Below are 24,492 nucleotides of genomic sequence, written 5' to 3' on the forward strand. Positions count from 1 at the left end.
ATGCCCTATTTATTAACTCAAATGACAATTTCTATTAATTCAGTGACATAAACACATACTTGAATACTTATATTTGAGTATGTTTTTGTGGAGTTGTAAGTTGAAGAGAAGATAAGTAGCTTTGGGAACGACAGTTCCTGAGCCGTGTGGCCCATACATTGGTCTCCTGTCTCCATTGCGTGAGGCAGCTTAATGGACAAGTACACCCCCTGGATATGACGCTAGTATATCACAGCAGGGACTCTAACCCTTGAAGCTACGTGCCAAGCATTGGGTACCATTCTTATAGCCTGGCATTAGCCAGACTGATAACGTGGATTCACTCTCACGTTTCTCCCCGGTATCAGTCTGGACTTCGGCCCATAGGGAGCAAGTGTGAAAAATCACTGCGTTTCAACTGCTGTCCGTACAACAGTGAAAAGCATCAAAATCTTTTTCTGATTTCTCATACTCAATCCCTATGGGCCGAAGTCCAGACTGATACCGGGGAGGAACGTGAGAGTGAATCCACGTTATCAGTCTGGCCAATAACCCCAGACCTTCCAATCTCAGGCCACTGAGCTGGTTAGAGTGGAGTAATGAACATATTTAATAGTCACTAAAAGGATGAAGATGCTATATAGGTCATTTATTTATTGATTGAGCTACTCTATGTTATAAATATATATATAGATTTATTTAACAGTTAAATACTACTGTTAAACTACTCAATGTGGGAAATGATCCATAATGGGACCCATTATGTGGCTTCATATTTTGCACACACACACACACACACACACACACACACACACACACACACACACACACACTCTGTTGAAAATCACTTCTGAGGATTCAGATGACAGATTGACTTCTTCCTGTTACTGTGACTCTAGGGTACTCCAGAGTATTGTAAGATGCAGTACCTTCCTTTTCCCTGTTTGTGTATTGTATTTTACTGCCTTGTATGCAATTTCAGCACAATGGCCAGATCAAATGATAAATGGTACTGAAGGACCATGCACATGTAAGCATGTGCATGTGAAACAGAGGGAGAGAGAGACTCAGAGAGAGAGGAGAAGGAGGAGAAAGGAAGCAAAACTGACAGACTTTAAGATTCCAGGATGACACTGCCTATTAAAGTGCTTGTACCTTGAAGAGGTTATGTTCTCTCCTTCCCTGCTCTTCACAGCGGCTGTCAGCTTTAATTATCTTTGACAAAGGGGTTCCTGAATCCTAATTAAACTGTGCTTTGTCTCCACTGAAGCCCCTCGCCATTCACTTTCTCAACATGACGTACTTCCACGTTACAGTTGCCTTCACCTTAAATTAATTAGGTGTGCTTGTTTATTTCCCCCACTATTTTATCCCCTGTTTGAATTGAGGTCATCACTACTAGTACTTAGGATGAAAGTGTAGGCGAGTTGAGGGACAGGTGTCATTTTGGCCTTCTTATATGATCTTGAAAAGCAATTTCAGTATACTATGATACACTGAATGCTATCATTTTTGCACAACAGTGAATAAAATTGGATCCTAACACTATTGGGTTAATCATCCTTCTGTGCATTCATACTGCCTACATGTGGGAGTGCACGTGTGTGCAGAAGTCCATGCCTGCATACAGACCAACTGGCCAAAGAATGTGATTCAACAGATGTCCAGATTCTGGGTGGCATTTAGCAGACAATTGGGGCAATGTGATGTCACCAAAAATGTCATATTGGTCTGAAACCAAACTGAGGGGGAGCATACATCACAACTCCAAATGAAACATGTTCAGTTAACTTATTCATGTATTATTCACCACCTCTATTATCAGTCTCATATCCCGACCTCAATGGGAAATCACAATTTACATGATACAGTATGCTATTTAACAACTAGTCTGTGACTGACAACAGAGAATAACACATATTTAAGATTCTTGAGTGTGGATATAAATATAGCCAACGATTACAAAACTATTTGAATATATCCTATGTTGTCTATCAAGAGCAAGCTCTGATTAATCTTGCAAATAATTCTAAGTGTTGGTATTAACCTCTTTGCCAGGACACTTTGTTAATCATTAAATATACAAAATTGCCTTTCAGCTATGATATTGTGGTTCTCTTTTTATGTTTCTTTTCTGTATGTGGCCAACCTCCCCCTTCTGACAACAAGTTGAGTTAAATCAGGTAGCCTCTTTTAAAATACTATCTGACCTATGTATACTTTTATGTTATTATCTCCTTCCAGATGTCTGATCTTTGATAATGTCTCTCTCTGTAATGCATACTATCATTACAGTGCAATTAAGATACTAAGAGTGGAAGTGATATATACAGTCCTGGCAACAATAAGCATCTCCCCAGTGGCCATCCATCTACATCGCCAATCAACTCTATTGTTCTCTTGAAGGTATGTTGTGATGAAAAGTGTGGCGGCTCCTTACAGTTCAACAAAACCCCAGTGCACTCTGTTGCTGCAATCAGTGCGTGAAACACTAATTTGCAGTTTGTTGCAACGTAATTGCAGACCTGAGAGTACAGAGGGAAACAAATTCCACTCCCTTTCCATGTATTTGTGATTTTGCCTAAATTGTATTCTGATTTGTTCCAGCCTGTTGGCAGTGAGGATTCATGTTGTCTCATCATGTAAACCTGGCCTGGCCTCAACCCATTTTCTCTTCTGTGACGTGATCCACAAAACGTCTTCCTGCCTACTACAGTTCCAGGATAACAAAACTAGCAGGTTTTAGGGAAATGGGATCCAGGCAATGGTATAGCATTGTAAAAGACGATGCCCCAAATGGTGTGCCGAGCCACACTGGTGAGTGTGCCATGAGACAAGTTCAAGTGTGCCTTGGGATTTAGTGAAGACCACACAATATTATTTGCAATATATACAACTATATAAAAGGTTATGAATATTTTTTGTATTTACTATCAGTGGCCTACTGTGTGCGAGCTAATTTCCCAATACAGAGGCAAATTCTATACTCTACAAATATGTATTTTAACCAGTTTCAACCAGGCGTCCCTATTTTGGGCATGTCATAGGCAAAAAGTTATTATTTGTATTATTATTATGATGATGATTATCTTTCACAGATTTGAAAAAATTGCAGATCTACAACCTCACATGTCGCAGGTGTGCCTTGAGACATACCCTTTAGTGTTCCTTGGGCACAAAAAGTTGAAAACCACTGACAGACAATCATGTCTACAGACATAATGAAATATTTTTCCAGGGTAATCACAGAACCACACTGCAGAGGCTCTTTAATACATTTTTCACACTGCACACATGACAGAGAGGGAGAAGAGTAAGAGATAAGAAGAGCAAGAGTGAATAGTGAAGCAGAGATCGCTATAGGGTGATACATCTTGTTCTGATCTGGTTTCTCCGCCGCTCTCGTACCCTCACACTGTTTGTTGGGGTAATTAATCAATCCCAGACTAGAGGCATTGATCGGCCTCTGTGGCCCTCAGTGTGTGTACGCTTCTCGATTGTATTTGCCACTAAGGTCCTTGTGACCGCTCAATCTCATTGGCAGAGCTATGTGACAGTCCACCCTCTCATGCCATCAGCAAACGCAACATCAATTGACATCTCCATGAAAATCAATATACTTATATTTTGTTGTTGTAGGAGCTTTGGTTTTGTTAATAATTCTAGCCACTTCCTCATTCCCTTGTTTCAATAGATAAATGCCTTCTTGTTAGCCTGTACCAAGTTGCTGAATGGACGATGCAGGTTTCAGGGCCAGTTCATGGATGATGATGACAACCTCCTCTTTGAGAAAGTGAGTGGTTAATTAATACATTTTTCAACTTTTGAATTGTATCACTTTTTTTCAATTATCTGTTAACAGTTTTATTTATTTATTCTAAAGAAGGTTTCTCGCACTCTTCATTTTCAAAAAGGACACGCTTTGAGTGGGTGGTGTGATTGCACCTTCTTTTACCGCCCACAGGACTAAACTGTTAGCTCTCTATGTGGTGTGTCTTTGTCTCTTGTCTCTCCTGTGTGTCTTTCCAGGTGCTGCCTTCCTTCCTGCCTCATTAAAACTGCAGTGAATGACTGATTGAGCACCGGTGTCAAACAAGTGACGAGTTGGGACAGATTTAACCATGTGTCACCCGCTTGATGCTACGAGACACTCCGCCATGTCGCCATTGGCGATAACAAGATTATTTACGATTCTATACCCTGATGTCATTGTTATGACGTCATAGACTGGCTTGAACTCCATATTTGGGAATGCCTGAACTCCATATATGGGTATAAAAGGGACACAGACAGACAGATACAGAAATCTCCAAATATGCGCATAAAACATACACAGACGGACGGATACAGCGGGTACTCTGTCAACAGGTATTGCATAACCGAGTGGGGCATACATTCTAAACTATCATCGTTCTCAACTTGCATCATTCCCAACTTGCATCAAATATATTTGACTGGTCACTGGTGGCTGTAGAAAATCCTCCCCCCTGCCCCAACCTATTTATTTATTTACCAGGGACAGTGCACATTAATCAACATGTCAGTTTTCACATCCATGTAAATGACCCAGAGTTAGCCAGAAGCTAATTAGAGACTATGTTTTGCACCCTGTCTGTCTGTCCGTCCGTCCGTCCGTCCGCCCGTCTGTCCTTCTGTCTGTGGACAGCTAATCTCCGGCACCGCTGGCTTGGTCGCACACACACTCCCTGGATGCCAGAGCAGAACCTCTGCCCCCAAATTTTCACATGGGCCTGTTATAGGGCCACCAGGAGGCCGATTTTAGCTAAACACATTTTTGACAGTACTTGTTCTACAGATTTTGTCCAAACGCAAATCGGTACACAGTATCTCTATAGTCATTAAACGAAACAGGTCTTGCTATTTTTCATATTCCATCCTGATTGGCTAAAATTGGCTTCCAAAGTTTGCAGGAGTGCTCCGTTTTGAACAAAATGCCTCAATTCATGAACACAGCATGTGATTTCCGTGAAACTTTGCATGCGCTTTCCAGTAGGCCGGGGAAGAAATGGCAATAAAAGAAATTCAAATCACCCTCATGGTATAACAGGCCAATCGTATTTTAACCTTTAACTGCACTGATCTGTGTAAAACTTGTATGCGCACTCCCTAGAGGTCAAGGAAAAGCCTTTACCCTGCATTTTTCACATCTGCCTTTTAAAGCGCCACCAGGAGGCCGACTTATGTAAAAGGCATTCTTTTATATTGCTCCTTCAGATTTTATCCAAATTTCACGCAAATCGGTACACATGATCTCTATAGTCATGTGATCAAGACGGATCTGTTAGATTTTTCATATTCCATCCTGATTGGCTATGATTCACATCTAAAGTTTGCAGGAGTGGCCTGTTTTTAACAAAATGCCGCAAATCATGAACACAGCTTCCATTTGTGGTGAAACTTTGCACGCACATTCGCACTAACTGCTACTTTGAGGAACAAATGCCACCCTTTTAACATTGCCCTATTATAGCACCACCAGGAGGACGATTTTTGCACCAAAAATATATATATATTACTTTTACAAATTTTGTCCAAACATCACGCAAATCGGTACACATTATCTCTATAGTCAAGTGATCAAGACGGAACCGTCCGATTTTTCAAATTCCATCCTGATTGGCAATTTCTGAACATTGCTGGCCCACAATAACCTACCTGACCTGGCGGAGACAGGTCAGGTAGGTTATTGGAGAGCACTTTTTCTAGTTTTCATCTGTAGTCCCTGAGCAAGCTGTTAAAAAGTGGTGATATAACTATCCATACAAAAACACTAAACAGACATATCTATATAGTACAAGACAAGAAGACATACAGTACAGGAGACAGAACAATTACAGTAAAATATGAGAAATGACACCAGTGACAAATATAGCTGATATTTACCCATGATTACAAATTTGGTTTGCTTTAAGCCATCTCTTAAGGTTCAAGTAGTTGGTACTTGGTGGTCTCTCTCCTAGGTGGGAGGTGCTTAGGCCTGAACCTAATGAGGCACACCTGAATTGATTAGAGCAGGTCTTTAAAAGGCCAGGCTAGTCTTAGGCTACATGTTTGTGGAAGCTTGCTGGTGTGTTTGTAATACAGTTTTTTCTTCTACGGTTGACTACACATGCATAAAATGAGCTCTAATTCACTTTGCATAATACTGTGAAAAGTTTAAAATACAAGCTGCCATGAGGGAGAATAGTTCATCTCTCCAGCTCTTATGTTCAAGTCTGAGTCACTACAGGTCTCTGCCAACAGGAGGGGTAGAGACTGACTGGCAACTGTTCACTGACTCATAGCTATGACAATATGGAACACTTCACAGTAAAATCCTGCATGTTAATTTAACTCTTGTGTACAAATGGACCTGGTCATTTTGTATCCGATGTGTGTGTGTGTGTGTGTGTGTGTGTGTGTGTGTGTGTGTGTGTGTGTGTGTGTGTGTGTGTGTGTGTGTGTGTGTGTGTGTGTGTGTGTGTGTGTGTGTGTGTGTGTGTGCGCGCGCGCGTGCGTGCGACTCTAACCCCATACACAGGAATAGTGTGATTATCCTTTCCTTTCTGCATGCTGTCATGAGTGTTTGTGTTCCTGTGAAGGAGTAGAGGTCAATCTGCCAGAGGTGTGTAGGAATGAGGCATGATTGCCTCCAATCATCCCCAGTCTCTATAACGTTGCTGTCCGCCAGAAACCAGCTAACTCATTTTTTCCGCTTTTGCATTTTTTTCCCATAAATCAGTGCTATTGAACACCCTTTACGTCTGTGTGTTGATTAAACAATATTGAACTAATGAAAAGTATTAAAAAGCGCTTCTGACAAAACAGCTAACTCCATTGGATCCTCCATTGGAAAGTCCATCATAGGGGGGTGGAGTTAGCTGGTTTTGAAGACTCCAGGCTCCACCCCTTTTGACCTCCAACCTCATTGAGAGCTTGGAGGTCCATTTAGCTGTTCTTATCAATGAGGAACAAAACCTCCTAACTCCACTTTTTGTTTTATTTTTGTCATTTCCTGAAAATTTTACATTTTGGAGTTAGCTGTTTTCTGCCGGACAGCAGAGATAAGCAAGTCGGCCAGGGCCATTTGCACTCTCTCCTACAAGCAAGCAGCCAGTGTTTGGTTGTTTTGTTTATTTGTACACCTTACATTACACGTTCCCACATCCATGCATTGACTACATTACTGATCTGACTGATTTCCCCACTATTATATTTGTTTTATTTATGGTATTTTCAACATAAGCTTACTGGTGTAAAGGTCTCCCATTTTTATTGTGAATCTGAGCTGGGGGATAGGCCTTAGGTTAGATCACATATTTTTTAAACGCTTTTTTAAATTATTTTTTTGATGAGATCTGACGTTCATAGTGACGGAACACTATGCAACCAAAAAAAACAAAACAAAAAAAAACAGCAGTCTCGCTAGATGAGATCTCGTCTAGCGAGACTTCTGTTTTTTTTTTTTTTTTTTTTTGAGGGACAGTGTTCTGTCACTATGAACGTCAGATCTCATCATTTTTTTTAAAGCTATTAAAATATGTGATCTAACCTAAGGCCTATCCGCGCACCTTTTAAGCTGTGGCGGCTCAGGGGTGGAGTTATGACATTTTTCTACTGTACCATTCATCCTAAGATATCATAACGTCATAGAAAAGGTAAGAAAACTTTAGTCCAAAATTCTCCTTTAAGGTGTGCCTTGGGATTTTGTGGCATCTGTTACATTTATAAAAGCCAAATTCAACTTTATTTGACATAAAAATGAACATTTACAAAGTGATGACTGGCTATTTTGCACAGATACAAATACAGGTTTTCCTTTAGATGTTGACTTAACTTTTGGAATACCTTGGGCGCAAAACATTTGAAAACCACTGGTTTAGTGTGTGCGTGCATGGACACATCATTTGAAGATGCCTGTTGTTGCAAAGCCAATTAAAGTCCTCCAAACTTCATTATATTTTTTTTTTTTTTTTTAAGTGTCCATTGCATTGTTTTGAGATGGCTGAGTAATACAATGTTTAAAGATGCTGTATATGGAGCAGGAAATACTGTACCCACTACCCAGTATTAGATTGTTGATAAGTATGAAAGACACAACATTGAGTTCCATTTTCACTTAGCCCTCAATAGCCAACGCGTGTTTTTGGACATTATCCTGCAACATTTGTCGAGGTCCTCGTGCTTTAGATAATTACAAATCTGACTCACATTTGTGATTCTGAAACACATACATGATTCAACGGCAGCCAGCCGCCCACCTTCTAAACAAACTAACAAACACATCTGTGTTTTTCCTCGCTGCTCATTCAGCCTTCCACATAGCAGCATGGTGCCATCGACCCAGAGTGACATGCTCTGCATATGTGATCATATCATCATCTGTCCTTGACAGCAACAATTATCCTGTCATCACTCACACCTTGCAACAGCCACCGTGGTTACAGAGTTCATTCTCCTCAAGATGTTCTAGTAGACAAGATTGTCTTGGAAAGGACACACGCTCGGATACAACAAGGTTGAAAGATCACTTGGAATCATCAAAATAATCAGAAGCTTCATCAAGCTTAATACAGTTTAATATATCCATATCTCATTTACTGGAAGGGTGTCTGGGAAAGTAGACCTACGTGTCCATCTAATATACATAATATTACTCATTACACAAAATAAATGTGTAAGAATAGCTCCCTCATCTAACCACTTGGCCCCATCTGCTCCTCTGTTTACTATCGATCTACATCAATATAGTGTATCCTGCTCTTTCATCTACAAATGCATTTCACTTTCAAATATGCTTCCCACACCTTTCGAAGAATATTTTAACTCCCAAATCTACACACAGTATTACTAGACAATGCAATCCTCATCCCCCTCTCAGCTGCACCACTCATAGTCAGTGTCTCCAGTTAAACACACGTTTCCCACTCTAGAATACGCACAATAATTACCATCTTCTCTCAATTTCAAACATAGATTGAGGGCCAGACTGCCGAAAAGTGTTGCTTGCCGACAAGAATGTATTTTTAAAATCAGTTCCTGTATAAATTAAGAGATAAACGCTACATGCTACAAAAAACACTGACCACCACAGCTATGCACTAATGCATACTTCTAAAGTCAAATTCCTGTCACCAATCAATTAAGTGATATCACACTCACATATTCACATAAATGAATTGGCATTCAGGGTTATTTTGACATTTCATCAGCGATTGTTTGTGTGAAAACTCCTTTACCTGCCATCTCCCACCGACTCCCTCCTTTCGCTGAGTGGCCTTATAGATTTTCTCCAGATGATAAATTGGACAAGGGGAGCTGAGGTGGGACAACTTAATATAAGAGCACAGCCCCTGTCCTTTATGGACCTAATTAGCCTTTGACAAAGAGTTATGAAGACATTTAGACAAAGTCATGCTCCATTTGTTCAGTTTGAAAATGTAATACAATCAACTACAGTCTCACAAAAGACAAATGGTGTGTCATCCAAACTTAAAAATATATCAAATAAATGGCTTTACAAATTATTTCACACATTTTCAAGACATGAATATCAATGCATTTTGTATCTCTTTTGTTTATCAACTTTTAAATAAAGTATTTTGAGGAGCAAGAGTTGCAAGCTGAATTAATACCTTAGCTCTTTCCCCCATTTCCCCTCTCTCTCTTTTGATGGAAGAGATGGTATAACTGATGGATTCTATCCAGCCTATCAATGCCCCCCATCCCCTATCCAACTGCAATCGATGAACAGGTATCCCTTGAAATCTGGTCCATTCCCTTGTATAGCATTGTGATGCAAGGACAGAAACTCCTACAGTCCTGCATGATACCACATGGGTATTTTGTAACGCTTTACTATTCTCAACATTATTTTGTTATTGAGCAACGCACAAAGTGTGTAGATAAGCAAAAGAAAATAGATTTCGCAGGAGTAAAGTTTTAGGTGATTGTTTGTTTTTATGCATAAATATTTAAAACACAACATTCACGTTTGGGAATTGAAAATCAAGGATCAATTCATTACTCGGTAATATAACATTTCGTCTATAGAAACAGGCTGGAAGGCCATTCACCCAGGAGAAGACAACGGATCGGCAGGAGAGCGCAGATGATCGCAACTGGTGTTTGTGGCGTTGCCACGGTGCTGGCGTTGGTCGTTCTGATCCCGATCCTGGTCAACTCCGCCGGGACGTCGGCCCGCTACGAGATGCTGGGAGCCTGTCAGATGGTGTGTGACTCCCACGGGAGCACGGCGGCCACGGCCAAGACCACCAACACGTTAAAAGACAGTCGCTTGGTTCAGTCGCTGCCAACTTTTATCCAAGGTCCTCAGGGAGAACCAGGGCGCATGGGGAGGATGGGTCCCAGAGGGCCCACCGGTCAGCCTGGACCCGCCGGTCCTCCCGGGGCGAGAGGGGGACCGGGTCCTCCGGGTTTACCCGGACCACCCGGAGTAAACGGACCCACGGGGGCCATCAGCGCGGCGACCTACAACACGGTTCCGAAGATCGCCTTTTACGCAGGGCTGAAAAAGCAACACGAGGGCTACGAAGTGCTGAAGTTTGACGACGTGGTCACTAATGTTGGCAACCACTACGATCCGTCTACGGGGAAATTCACCTGTTCGATTCCGGGGATTTACTTCTTTGTTTACCATGTGCTGATGCGTGGCGGAGATGGCACAAGCATGTGGGCTGATCTTTGTAAAAACAACCAGGTATGATGACGCCCCATGACATAGCATGATAAATAATGAAACCGTTTATCAAAATCACTATAATGGGAACTAATATTCAGTATGAATAAATAGAGTGATGTCATTTTTAAGTTGTAGTGAAGCTCAGGTGATGGAGCTGTCCATAGTGCTGAAGTGCTGATCGGAGACATTGGTCTGTGCATGCAACCCATGTCCGATCATAGATGTATTTTAATTGAGTCTGATTTTTACTAAAGTAAAAGGGACTCGATCAAATACATCTATGATAGTCTTGATCCAAGGCTAGTCCGACTCAGATCCATTTAACAGGCTAATTTAATAAAGTAAACAAAAGAAAGACGCACTTGTATAAAAATGTAAATCAATTCATCCACTGCATTACTACACCTTCCTTTGCTTTCAAAAGGTGAGAGCCAGCGCGATTGCCCAAGACGCCGATCAAAATTACGACTATGCCAGTAACAGCGCTGTCCTGCACTTAGAGCCCGGAGATGAGATCTACATCAAGCTGGACGGTGGCAAGGCGCATGGGGGCAACAACAACAAGTACAGTACTTTTTCTGGGTTCATGGTGTATGCTGACTGAATGGAAGGACATTTGTTCATCTGCACTTCATTCTTCGTGTTCAGTTCTTTAAAGAGTCTGTTGGATTAATAACATGCTAATTTTCCGTGCGTTAGATTAACAGGAATTGCGAAGGAAACAAGACAAATGTGGGGAAATTAATGTGAAAACTGGAACATCTACTAGGCTATATGACTATTATAATGTGAAATTATGCAATGAATCTGGGAAAATAATTTCTTGGAAAATCATAGCGGAGAGCCTCAAATCTTACAGAATAATCCTGTAATGAATTTCAAAATATAAATGTGTTTGATTGATTGATTGACTACATTATTAGCAGTTTGCAAAAAAAGTACAGTTCAAAGGTCTGCTAAGAGGATTTTAAACCCAAGAAAGCCTATGGCTTGTTTACATTGGGGTCCTTTGTACTTAATTCATTGAAACATTTAATGACAAAATAAAAATGTACAGTATATATACTGCTATTATAATTACCATTATAATTAATTAATCAAATCATGCTCGTCTTTATTGCACTTTGTAAGGTGTATTCTGTAATATATGAATTGTGTCTGTTACTCATATTATGTTAAACATAACAGGGATTGTCTGAATAAGACAGAATAATTGATGTTCCAATTAAGGAGCATTTCTAATGTTAGCATGGATGACATGACAGGTCCCTTGAATATGTACTGTATGTGGTAAACGTTTCAAAATATTAGCAACATGTAAATAAGTATAGGCTATCCTGTCCTGCTCAGAATGAATCTGAACTGGCTTTAAAGGTCATCATCATATAAGCACCACTGCCTGTTTTCTTATTGAATGTGTCTGTTTTATTGTTCAAACATATATTTGACATTGCTTACATTTTGAGGAATGTGCATCATCATATATAGAAACAATAATGTTGATTTCAACTGCACACAGCATGAAAGCCCTTTTCAAGGGAAACAGAAGAGAGATTAAAGTAAAATCCAATACCATCAATAGCCAGTTGATGGCATTTCTCTCTCCTCTACTAGAAAACACCACAAAGAGAGACCCTTTGTCCACTGAACTTTCTACTTCCATATGGTGCTTTGTCATAGTTACAGTATATAGTAGTACATATTGTGTGGCCAGCAGCTGTAGCTATACCATTGATCATGTGGTGAAGTCACCCTGTGATACCACCTGTTCCCAGAGGAGGGGGGCACTTGTCCTTCAGAAGGGTCCACCAACCATTCTCCAACACACACACACACCGTGCTGAGAGGCCACATGACACCTCATCTAACAAAGCTACATTCTGTTACAGGTGCTGAGCTGTATAATACTGTAAAACCAACAAGATTTATTTTACCATGAAAACTATATAACTGCAGATAAAACTGCTTAATTAGCAGTTACTGCTTAATTAATCAATTAGCACCATGTTTCAAAGCACAGCTGCAAATATACAATTTTCCTGAGACGGATTCAAAAGGAAACAAAATGTAATCATTACATGACATTACATTCAGATTTTTGGAAAGCACAAGAGCTGTTTTCTCTCTCTTTTCAAAATTAATGTCCGGTGCAAAATAAATGGTATCAAAAGGAGACTACTGGAAGCTACTCTCAGAATAAAGTTTTGGTCGGATAATTTTGCATAGTGTGGATTTGAATGAGACATCTTCTCTCTATCTATATGATCTGATATAAAACTGAACTGTATAAAAACTGGACTGAAGCAACAAAGCATTTGGCTGTACTGCTGGCTCAATGCAACATTCCCTACACAATGAATCTGTGTACAAACAACATTAACCCATTAAGACCTGAGGCCGAAACTACAAATGCCTTCTAAATCAACAGTTCTCAAACTTGTTCGTGCCAAAGATCCCCAAAATGATATGTATTTGGCCGCGGAACCCCCATTTGAAAATGTTTTTTTGCCAGGGACCCCCAGAAGAGTAACTCCCCAGCTTGGCAATTTCAAAATTATTAAAACATTTCAAACACATTTTTCTAAAATGTTGAAAAATAGCAAAGATGTACAAGCTCGCTGTGAGCTTGTAGATCTGCAATTTTTTAGAACCACTGTTCTAAAATCCACAAGGTCCTTACACACCGGGGCGATTTTTTTCATGCGAATAATACGTTTTTTTTTTTAAACCTTAGAAAGTCAATGCAAGCTTACATGGAGCGAAAAAGTGAAAAAGCGAAGCGAAAAAGCGTCTTTTAAGTATTCGGAACGAGTCCGAATTTTGCAAATATTCGCATATTCGCCGGTGTGTAACCGCCTTTTTTAAACGTATGTTGCTATATATTCTGTATATAGCTAAAATCTAAAATGACACAGATGCTTTCCTGATTTTAATGCGTTAAGCTGAAATGTTTTCAGGGACAAAATTATTATAAATCATTAACCGTCTATTTTTAATGTGATTTCTGCCAGAGTATATCCGAAATCAGTGTAGATGTGTTAATTGCAACATAATATGTTGCATTAACAGTTGTATCTTTATTATCAAGATAAGCTGAATGTATATATAATTACGCAAGATTGAAAAGCCCTCCCTTCATCTCCTTCATGCCTCATTTGAACGTAAGCCAATGTTTGGGGTTGTCGATGAGTATCTTATCCACCTGGTTCTGGGAAATACCCCTGGTCAGCATCTTTGGGGCAATATTCTTCAGGATATGAGAGTAGCCGTGGCCTCCATATTTTGTCAGACGGTTTTTGGTGTGAATATCGTGTGCGATCACTATCTTGTCCTCGTAGCCTTCCTTCACCAGCAACGCCAAGCTGAAGAAGAAACATGAAACAGACACACGCATCTGTGTCATTTTAGATGTCTTTGGCTATTCAAAAATAGCAGATATACAAGCTCATAGCGCGGCACAGCTTGTAGATCTGATATTTTTTTGAAAAATCTGGAAAATGTGTGCAAATCTTTGAATATATATATATTTTTTAAAGCGAAAATGTTTAACTAAAATCTTTGCTTCTGGGGATTCTACAAATGTCTTCTAAATCCTAAATCCTAACAGTTTTCTGAAAAACTATTGTTGCTACATACATGTCAGTGGTGCTCAAACTTTTACATGTCAAGGACCCCCAAAATGATATGTATTTGGCCACCGACCCCCATCTCAAAATGTTTTGTTCCAAGGACCCCCAGAAGCAAAGATTTGAGTCACAAATGTTCCCTTTAAAAAATACATATATTCTATTATCTGCACAAATGTTCAAGATCTTTCAAAAATAGAAGATCTACAAGCTCACTACACCATCACTACCATCACTCAGTGCTGTGCTATGAGCTTGAATAGCTGCTATTTTTGAGTGGTGCTAGCCACTCCAAGGAGTGACTTTGTCCTGGTGTGTGTCTGTCTGTGTGTCTGTGTGTCTGTCTGTGTGTCTGTCTGTGTGTATGAGCACGGCCTCTCTGTATGTTTGAGCACAGCCTCAACAGCTGCGGCTGATTGCAACACAAAGATGCAACCAGTTACACTAATTATACACACACACGCACACACACACTCACACACAACACACACTTTTGAGTAAAAATACTTAATGAGTAAAAATACTTAAAATGAGTAAAAATACTTAAATATTAGTAAAGATACTTTAAAGTTCCTAAACTGAGTAAAAATACTTTAAATGAGTAAAAATACTTTAAATGAGTAAAAATACTTAAAAGATGTTAAAATGAGTAAAAACACGTAAAAATCAATAAAAACATTTTAAAGTACTTAAAATTAGTAAAAATACTTTGAAGTCATCAAAGTCTGTAAAAAGTAACTAACGCAATGAACTCATGAAAGGCACCACTCTCTTCACACTGGTGTGATTTTTGTATAGCCAATGTATAAAATAGGGATAAAGTGGTTACACAGGTGTGTTCCCGGTCTTAATGGGTTAAAAGTGCTGTTACTTACGTCTTGACCCTCTGGCTGTCACTTGGCATATCCACCTCTAGGTTATATGGGTAGTTCAGCATCTCTGTCCCAAACAGATCATACTCCAAGTAGCTCCCCAGCTTGGCAAACTCAAGTAGCTCACCCTCGTCAAATATGGTCCTGTAGTGTATGAAAGGAAGACAACAAAACAGTAATAGTGAAGGATTCAAATGAAAGTATAGTGCTTGATCATAATTATTTATTACAATTATTACAATGCTATAGTTGTATGACATTAATATGGTCCTAGACAAGCAAAACATTTGCACACCTGCAAAGTGACAGGCGTGTAAGAGAAGACAAAAACCTGATAAATGCAGGAGGAAAAAAAACGATGCAATCTTAAAATGCAGTTTTAATTAATCAATTCGCACCATGTTTCTGAGCACAGCTGCAAATATACAAACAATTTTACTGAGACTGATTCAAAAGGAAACAAAATATGTAATCTGACTTGCTTTCCCGGTTTTAACTGGTTAAAGGGAAACACAACTTTTCGGTCTGAAGACCTTCATCAGCTTCCTGCCTTCCTTTTCATTATCAATTGAGACTCAAGAGAAGAAGTGAGTGAGCAAACACTGTATTTAGGGAAACCGAACCTGTCAAGGTGTGACATAACAGTTTTGCTTATGTCACCGCCGGCCTCGTGCAGAATGCGGATGACCTCGGCAGGGGCAGCGGGATTCCGACCAGGATGGATGATGACGGGGCAGCCCAGCTGGACCTGGGCATGAGCTGTGGCCCTGAGCACCTTCTTCTCGCTCTCCGTGATTGGCCAGCCGGTGCCGATCTCTCCGATCACACCACAGCGGATGTCTGTGCCGTCCGCCCCATGAAGCACCTCACTGACGATGATGTCTGTGAGCTGAGAGGCACAAAATAATGTGTTACTTAGAGGAACACTCATTTTCAACTTTATCTTCATTTAAGTTAAACACAATCTACTTTTTGCATTTTGAATGTGTTTATCTATAACCAGCTTGTTGCAAAAAGCATCATTGCTCTTGTTCAAAGTACCACTTCACCAATTTTCAACCTTATCTTCATATAATTTGTCCTTACCAGCGCTCATTACAAGTTGGCACAGTTTCTGTCTACTCACTCTCTCTTTGGTGGGCTATGGACAGTTCAGAAACTTGCCTACCAAATAGAAGCCTTTGTTATTGCATTAATAAAAAATTAAAAAAAACGTTTGAAGATCTCGGGAACTAAACGTTGTGTTTCCCAATTAAAGTCTATTTTTGCATTTGAAGAGAGATTTCAGGGGTTTTTTTTCTTCTGCTCCTGCCTTCCTTTTCAATTATCAATTGAGACTCAGAGAAGAAGTGAGACTCAGAGTCTTGTGATTGAATCTTGTTTGAAATGTCCAGACCTGCCCACTGATGAAGTCACTGGTAGGTAGGATTGTGAAATATCCACAGCCCTCCTCTGAGACACAGAGCGAGTAGACAGAAATGGTACAATCTTATAATGAGCATTAGTCCAGAGGACCAAATATATGAAGACAAGGTTGAAAATTGGTGAAGTGGTCCTTTAAAATAGAACAATAATGCTATTTGTTGTTGACCTTGCATTTACAACAAGCTGGTTATCAGGCATGCAAACAGCCCCGAGGTGAAAAAGGTGACAACATGTTGTTTTATTTCGGGTCAGGTGTCACACAATTGCCCTATTTGGGTTAAAAAAGGTGACTGTAGCTGAAAAGTGACACTTTTGCATGTCTGGGTTATACTGTAGATAAACACATTCAAAACGCAAAAAAATAGATTGTGTTTAACAGACTTAAATGAGTAATTCTGATAAAACGTTAAAACTTAAAAAACTTTAAACTTTTGAGGCAACTTTGAGTGACTTCTTCCTTCATCTTTTGGACTCGATGGAGACATTTCCATAACCAAACCCCACCCACCTTCTCCACAGTCATCTTCTTGGTGGCATCTGTGTGGGTGCAGTCAACGTAGTACCCAGCTCCTCCTATGATATGGACCCCCGTGTCCTTGGCCAGCTGCCTGAGGGTGGGCAGGTCACGGTCGATACCTGTGGTGGTGTTCTCCACTATAGTACCCCCTCCAGCCTTCCTGTACGCCAGCAGCTCCTCCCGCACCGCCACGTTCTCCTGCTGGAGCAGCAAGTTCTCGTGGTTGCAGTAGGGGTTCTGTCTCAGCCAGTACATGTGCTTCATCTGAAAGGGGTTCTCGGCCACCGCCTCCTCGCCTGACGGTGGAGGGAAAAAGCAGCACTCGAAGGTCATGGTCAGGTGCTCGTGGGTCATGGTGCGGCCCAGCTGTTCCGGATCCATCGGACCCAGAACTGTCTGGACCTTCCCACTCAGTTCTGACATGATGGTGTAGTGGGTTTTGGATTATTAACAGCCTGAAAAAGACACAGATTACATTGGAGTTAATTAACCACTTTAACCCTAGCTTCCCTATTTTGGGCATGATGTCATTATAGACGAAATCTTTTTTTTAAAAAACGTCTCCAAAAATGACATTTCTGTAAGCAATTTCAAAACATTTCAGAAATAGCAGATCTACAAGCTCACAATGCATCGCATCACGATGCGTTGTGACCTTGTAGACTGGCTTTTTGAATAGGCCTTAACTGGTTAAGGGTGCATGTTGATTTGATGTTTTTGCTACTCTAGTTATTTGATACTTTCCTTCATTTGTTGAGATGCAAAATGACTACAGTAACTCAATTTTCTTTGACTCACCCTTATATATATATATATATATATATATATATATATATATATATATATATTTACACATATATTTCTCATATATTTCATTTATTTGGTAGCCGTAGCATAAATGCAAAGTAAAATAAATAAATAATAATATATATATATATATATATATATATATATATATATATATATATATATATATATATATATATATATATATACATATACATATACATATATATATATATATATATATATATATATATATATATATATATATATATATATATATATATATTATTATTTATTTCTTTTACTTTGCATTTATGCTACGGCTACCAAATAAATGAAATATATGAGAAATAAACTGAGTAAAATTTTACCGAAATGTAGCTTGTAACTGTAGGTTCAGCACTGGGACTAAACAAGGTTAAAATGTCACTACTCTAGCTGCAGAGGGAACTTTGGACTGTAATAACTCATGATCATTCTAGGCCATGTCTGCCAGCACCCCTGGTGTACAATCTGTGGGTCCTGTGTCCAAAACACAAACAAGGACACAACAAAATGTTATTTATCTGTTACATTCAGTATTGTAGATGTTGCTTAATTGTTTGTCCTGAATCCACTTGTCTTTTTGAGTGTATCACTTTTTTTATATATCTTTTTTTAATTATTATTGTTGTTTCCTGTCTAGCAACTCCAGCACATTGCACCACGACCCATTTATGAATGAAGCCTTCCTAGGAAATATTGTAGCCTATCATGGTATGTTTTTGTGATGAACGTTAATTGTCTCTTAATTTCAGACAGTAGCCATTTCGTTTGTTTTTTTATAATTAAAAACATGTTTGTAGGTTACTACATCATGAATAAATATTGGGTTGGTTGGTTGGTCATCATGATTCATTATGACAAATTCAAAACATCGAATTCAAAATGTGTGCACTCTGAGTCTTTAGGTCTGGTCAATGGTAATTTATATTGACCAGATCTGTAGAGGGCGCAGTGGAGTAATTAAAATAATTTCCATCTGGCGGACATATTTTATTTTCTGCCCAAAAGTGTATTATACAGAGAAGGTGGGGTCCTGAAAGGATTCCCACCCTGGAGAATTGACTTTCAACAACACAAAACTGCCTTTGTTTCAGTGAGTAGCGAAATAGTTTTGTTTATCTTGTACTATTAAGTTGGAGACCTCGCACGGCAGTGTAATTTTCGGTCTCTGATCAGAGCAGCGCGCCTGGCAGGGCGGGCGTTAGAGAGAATCTATGGAGAGAACTCGCTAACGCTCTGGACCAGGGCTACAGTACAGACGTACTGGTCTGGTACACAATTAGCATGTAAGACCCGAAGCGTGAGGGAATGAGAACTACAATATAATAACCTTGCAATGTATCTAAAATGCTACAAGACTTGCTGACCTGATCGTTATGCAGCAGCAGCCCACTTCTTCTTCCACTGCACCCAATGGGAGCGTAGGACACAACACACAGACAGTAGGTTTAGCAGAGCAACAAGTGGCGGCTGCAGCCAGGAATTATCGCGAGAACAACAGCACCCTTAGATTCAGTACATTAATCCGTTTAATTTTGATTCAAGTAGGCTACACTTACGTACGTAGATAATTTTTTTTGCTGTTCTCAAATCTGATGGTTTGTATGGTCCTGTTAATGTGAACCTTTCAGTAACATTTTTAAAACATGCTTCATTATCAGTCCTCAGGTATTAAGGTCAAAGGCTATAGGCATTTATTTTCTTAAATAGATTAAACCCCTAAATCCTAGATGCATGTGAACATTTGGTGATACAATTTTTGAACTAAATTTAGTAGAGTAGGAGTAGGAGAGGTGTATGGTGAATGTCAAAGCATCTATTAAACAACAAGATAAAATTATCACACCAAACACTGTGTGTGTGTGTGTGTGTGTGTGTGTGTGTGTGTGTGTGTGTGTGTGTGTGTGTGTGTGTGTGTGTGTGTGTGTTAGATTAGAGTAGGTTACTACAGGATTCTGGCTAACTGTCTACTGCAGGGAGATAACAGTGGAGAGAGTGATCTGAATAGTCATTCATAAACATTCTCTCATTGGAATATGTTGCTATAACTTCTAGCCAGTGAAATAATTGTGAAATTAAACTGTTCCTCATGGGGACTCCCTGGAACCCCATCAAGGACCCCTGTGGGTTCGTAGATCCAATTTAGACAACCACTGTTGTCTGATGTACTCAGCATTTGGTCTGATGTTATGAGGACTATCTGACCACTGTGACCGTCATGGTGACCATTACTCACAATGGTTGAAGAAATTACAGTAGGCTACTGTTTTTTTACTTAAGTAAAGTCAATACCACAATGTAGAAATACTCTGTTACAAACAAAAGTGCTGTATGATTTTTTTTTTACTTGAGTAAAACTACAAAAGTATTGGCATCAAAATATATTTAACGTACTAAAAGTAAACATACTCATTAAAGGATGTCCCATTTCAATTTTTTTGTAACAAACAGTTTTGTGTATAAACTCCTATTCCCATCAAAATCTCCATTTCCTTATTGCTTTGACTCAAGGTAAGCTCAAACCTGTCACATGAGGTCAGGGTCATTATATGAATGCCATTCGCTCCAGGGCTCCTCATTAGTGACAGGTTTAGGGGTGTCAGTGTCATTCGTCAGTGTGGCTCTGGACAGATACAACCATATGGGGACACTGTAGAGGCGAGTGATGACTCAGATAAGCCCTCACACCCACAAAGACCTGCAGAGAAACACCTCAGCCCATTAAGAGAAAATCTCAGTGGGGTCAAAGTGACAAGCAGGAGGAAATAAGGATTTAACTGCAGACCCTGTTATGTTTGTTGAGTTTGTGGCTGTGCACGGCTTCAATGCATTTGATGTTTTATTGTAATATTTTGGGGGTTTTGTTTCACAAAGAAATTGAGAAAGTATGAGACAATATTTTGTAATTTTGCTCCCCACTACAACAGCACTGAGTGACATCAACATCAAAGGTCTATCACTGAGCATTATTCTCACGGCCAGGCCAGGCCATACACATACTGTGTAAGCTACAACCTAAAAAGAGGAATCCACAGAAATTGTCGATAGGAACTGTTCATAATATTAGCAGCTGGTGCCCTCTGCAGGTGGCAAGGAAGAACTCTATGCTTGCTTATCAGATAAAAGATACATCTAATGAAGATTATGGTATTGGCTTGGGTAGTGTTTGAGAGTAAACATTATGAGAGGATCATATGGGTCAGGATGGCCTGTTGACATTTATTTATTTGTATTTATATTTCACAAGGATCAACCTACCAAGTCAAATTCCTTATGTGAGAATGGCCAGTTGCCTTTCCTGTTGATTTGTTTATTTTTTGGTCAAGCTATCCAAAGAACCCACATGGTAATGGATCATTGTGTTTAGGCCTAAACTCATCATCGAAGCTTGGTCTTTTTTTTTTAAACAAAAAATCAAAATAATCATAGGAGTCAATAGACAGCTCTGTTGATGTAAACAGTGATTTGGAGGAGAGAGAGAGAGAGAAAAAAAACTTTATAAAATGCAAAACATCAACTTTTGAAACTGCAGCCTCATGTGCTACTGCTTAGATACACTGCTTCCAACTGTAAATGGATGCATTATTAAATGAATCATTAAGATAATGCATGGATGCAGAAATGAACACTTACCCTTTGTGACTACAATCACATGGCAAGTTAGTTTTAATCTAAGCCATACAAAATATTTTATTTTAGTTGTTTTAAAGCTTTACCATTGGGCATTCAGGGTGAGGCTGGTCTCATTCCTTTTGTGCTCTCATATTCTCCTTATGTTCCTTTGAAAAACTATATGTTTACATTAGAAAAATAGGTTAAATCACATTTCACTAAATCAGGCTAGCTTACTGGGTTGTTGGACATGGAATAATGTATACAGCAGCTTGGTGTGAGCTGGATAATTTGAAATGTTTTGTTTTGTTGAAGCATTGGGTTGAAATGAGGATAGAAGATATACTGTATGAACATAATGATGATGATCATCAATCATTATATTCATAGATATCATATATCCTCAACCTTATTATTATTATTATTATTATTATTAGTAGTAGTAGTAGTAGTAGTAGTAGTAGTAGTAGTAGTAGTAGTAGTAGTAGTAGTAGTAGTAGTAGTAGTAGTAGTAGTAGTAGTAGTAGTAGTATTAGTAGTAGTAGTAGTAGTAGTTGTGGTAGTATCACTATTTAGGCTATTAGTAGTAAAGGTATTCATATTAGTTTTTGTGTTATTATGCATGATCAGATAGAAGTAAGTATTTATTTTGATTGTCTCAGTGCTGTACATGTTCACTGTAAATATGTTGAACATGTTTTCTGTGCGGACACACATTTTCAAATCCAAATCCAAAGGTATCAATCTGTGGCGACATTCCTTTCTCATGCATCATAAGAAATCAATGACATGCCGCAATCTTTGCTACAGTAACACACATGACAACCCCTTCAAGTTGTGCCCCTTCAAACAGTGTCCTACATACATATATAAACCTCCAATGGCAAGCTGAGATACCTCAGACAGAGTGATCGGCAGCACCCTCACTGTTACCTTCACAAGACAGAAGAAGAAACCAACTTGACCATGTATAGAAGAACTCTCCTTCTGTTCCCTGCTATCCTTGTGGGATTGTGCATCCTCACGTCTGCCGTGCCTACGCCAAAACCACCGACGGCCTTCTGCAAAGTTGTCTGGTAAGACTCCATTCACTTGGATTGATTCTTGATTATACAAACGTTAGGATTTTGTGTAAAAATGCCATTCTGTTATTTCCTTCCCTATAGGCTGTTAGGAGTCCCTTGCCCTCAAGTAAATATGGTTATACTGACTACGATTAAGGCCAAAGTGCAATATCAGGTAAGAAACTTGTTTCATGGGAAAATTAGGAGCAGTACAAACCTATTTTCACGGTCAAGGACCAGCTGCCCTGTAGCGAATCTTCTGATGCTGATGTGATTTGCTTGGAAGAAGTTAATCTTAACTCTAAAGAATGTCTTGAGTAGCATATTTAAGTGACAGAAAACTGCAATTTACAATACTCACATATAATATTCAAATACAAATTTTACTGCTCTGTGTTCTTCATTCAGCTTGGGGCGGTGACCCCAGTTTACATTGAGGCCAACCACACTTCAATTGATGGTTCGATTGAGAACCTCAACTTCACAATGAGATCCACGTCAATGGGTCTGGGCTGCCGTGTGGGTGTAAGTCTAATCATTTTGTATGTTAATTTTGTTTGTCTTAACCACTCCCAGTAAATTCTGTTCATTTTGATAAGTTCACAAATCACAGGATCATGTAAAATGTGTTCCTTTAATTTGACATTAAAAATATTTTAAATGTTAATTAAATTGTAATTAAATGTAAATGACTGATTCTCCTTTTGATTGTTCAGGCTTCGTCCATTGCTACTACTTGGTTCAGCTTGCTTGACAATGGAACCAACTATTGCAACCTCTTCGATATCATTCGGGGTATGTTTTGAGGTCACCACTTTAGGGATCTTTTCACAGATTTAGCTTTCTCTGGATGGCTATCAGTTACAAAACTGAACTAACTCCTTTTCATAGATTCATAAACATGTATAATGAATGAATGCAAACATACTTGCCCAACAAAGATCAATACATCTATTATGAAAATAATTGTCTTTACAAGGCCATATTCATCCCGTCTGGTTTATTGTGGATATCTGAAATTGTTATCTCATGTAGGCTATATGTTTCAGTCCTCATGGAGTAGAAATGTTGACTATTTCTTTCCTGCATTCTTTCTTCTTTCCTCATACTGTGGTAGCTGATTACATAGTGACCTATTTTCCTTTTCCTTATGACTGATGCAAGCCCATGTCTGACAGTGAAAGCAAAGCAAATTAAAATGCTCATATTGTTTTTTTTTGTCCATGTAAAGTTACTCATTACAGTGTTTCCTGCTTGTACAGATGGTGGACTCACCAAGGCTCCAGGCTTCATTGAGTACACCAATGAGTGGCTCTGCCTTGGATATCACCTCGCCACCTGCACATTCATTTAATGCAGTCGAAGCACTTACAGTTGAACCTGTACCGGATTTTGACTTTACTGCATGTCCTCTGCATCAGTGGTTCTCAAACTTGTCAAATATCCCCAAATTAATATGTATTCGGCCGCGGACCTCCAACTGAAAATATTTTGTGCCAGGAACCCACTTACAAGATTTGTGCTGTTAAAATGCGTGCTGTTTTTGTTTAAAAAATTTTCTTTTTGTGAGTTTTTTTTTGTTTTTGAAAATAGGCAGTCTGCACAGCTCACAACGTCAACGTGCCACATCGTGACGTGTTGTGAGCTTGTAGATCTGCTATTTTCACATAGCTAGTGTATATAGGTTTAAAGTGGTTAAACAGATTATTTTGCTATATTAACTAATTTTGTTGGGAACCCCCTACAACCCCCTCAAGGACCCCTGGGGGTCTATGCACCCCACTTTGAGAACCACTGTTCTACATGCACTATTAATAACATTGATGGTTACTGTAATAATTAAATAATGTCATTATCATTTTCA

The 24,492-nt window shown here is 39.2% G+C and overlaps 2 protein-coding genes across 2 annotated transcripts; one reads left to right on the forward strand and one right to left on the reverse strand.

Annotated features, from left to right (window-relative positions):
- Nucleotides 1-4,065: 4,065 nt before the first annotated feature.
- c1ql3b (complement component 1, q subcomponent-like 3b) lies at nucleotides 4,066-11,285 on the forward strand (the record flags this gene model as incomplete). Its single annotated transcript, XM_080439387.1, has 3 exons — nucleotides 4,066-4,075; nucleotides 10,033-10,699; nucleotides 11,106-11,285. Exons 2-3 carry the CDS (start codon nucleotides 10,091-10,093, stop codon nucleotides 11,283-11,285), a joined length of 789 nt encoding a protein of 262 aa, XP_080295513.1. The 5' UTR covers nucleotides 4,066-4,075; nucleotides 10,033-10,090.
- Nucleotides 11,286-12,109: 824 nt separating this feature from the next.
- On the reverse strand, nucleotides 12,110-19,393 carry pter (phosphotriesterase related). Its single transcript, XM_080439386.1, has 5 exons — nucleotides 19,320-19,393; nucleotides 17,113-17,576; nucleotides 15,803-16,068; nucleotides 15,183-15,323; nucleotides 12,110-14,043 (listed from the first exon to the last, which is right to left on the reverse strand). The coding sequence occupies exons 2-5, from the start codon at nucleotides 17,542-17,544 to the stop codon at nucleotides 13,833-13,835; spliced, it is 1,050 nt and encodes a 349-aa protein (XP_080295512.1). The 5' UTR covers nucleotides 17,545-17,576; nucleotides 19,320-19,393; the 3' UTR covers nucleotides 12,110-13,832.
- Between the last annotated feature and the right edge of the window lie 5,099 nt (nucleotides 19,394-24,492).

The sequence above is a fragment of the Gymnoscopelus braueri genome (assembly GCF_963280865.1).
Source record: "Gymnoscopelus braueri genome assembly, chromosome: 10".
Classification (NCBI taxonomy): domain Eukaryota; kingdom Metazoa; phylum Chordata; class Actinopteri; order Myctophiformes; family Myctophidae; genus Gymnoscopelus; species Gymnoscopelus braueri.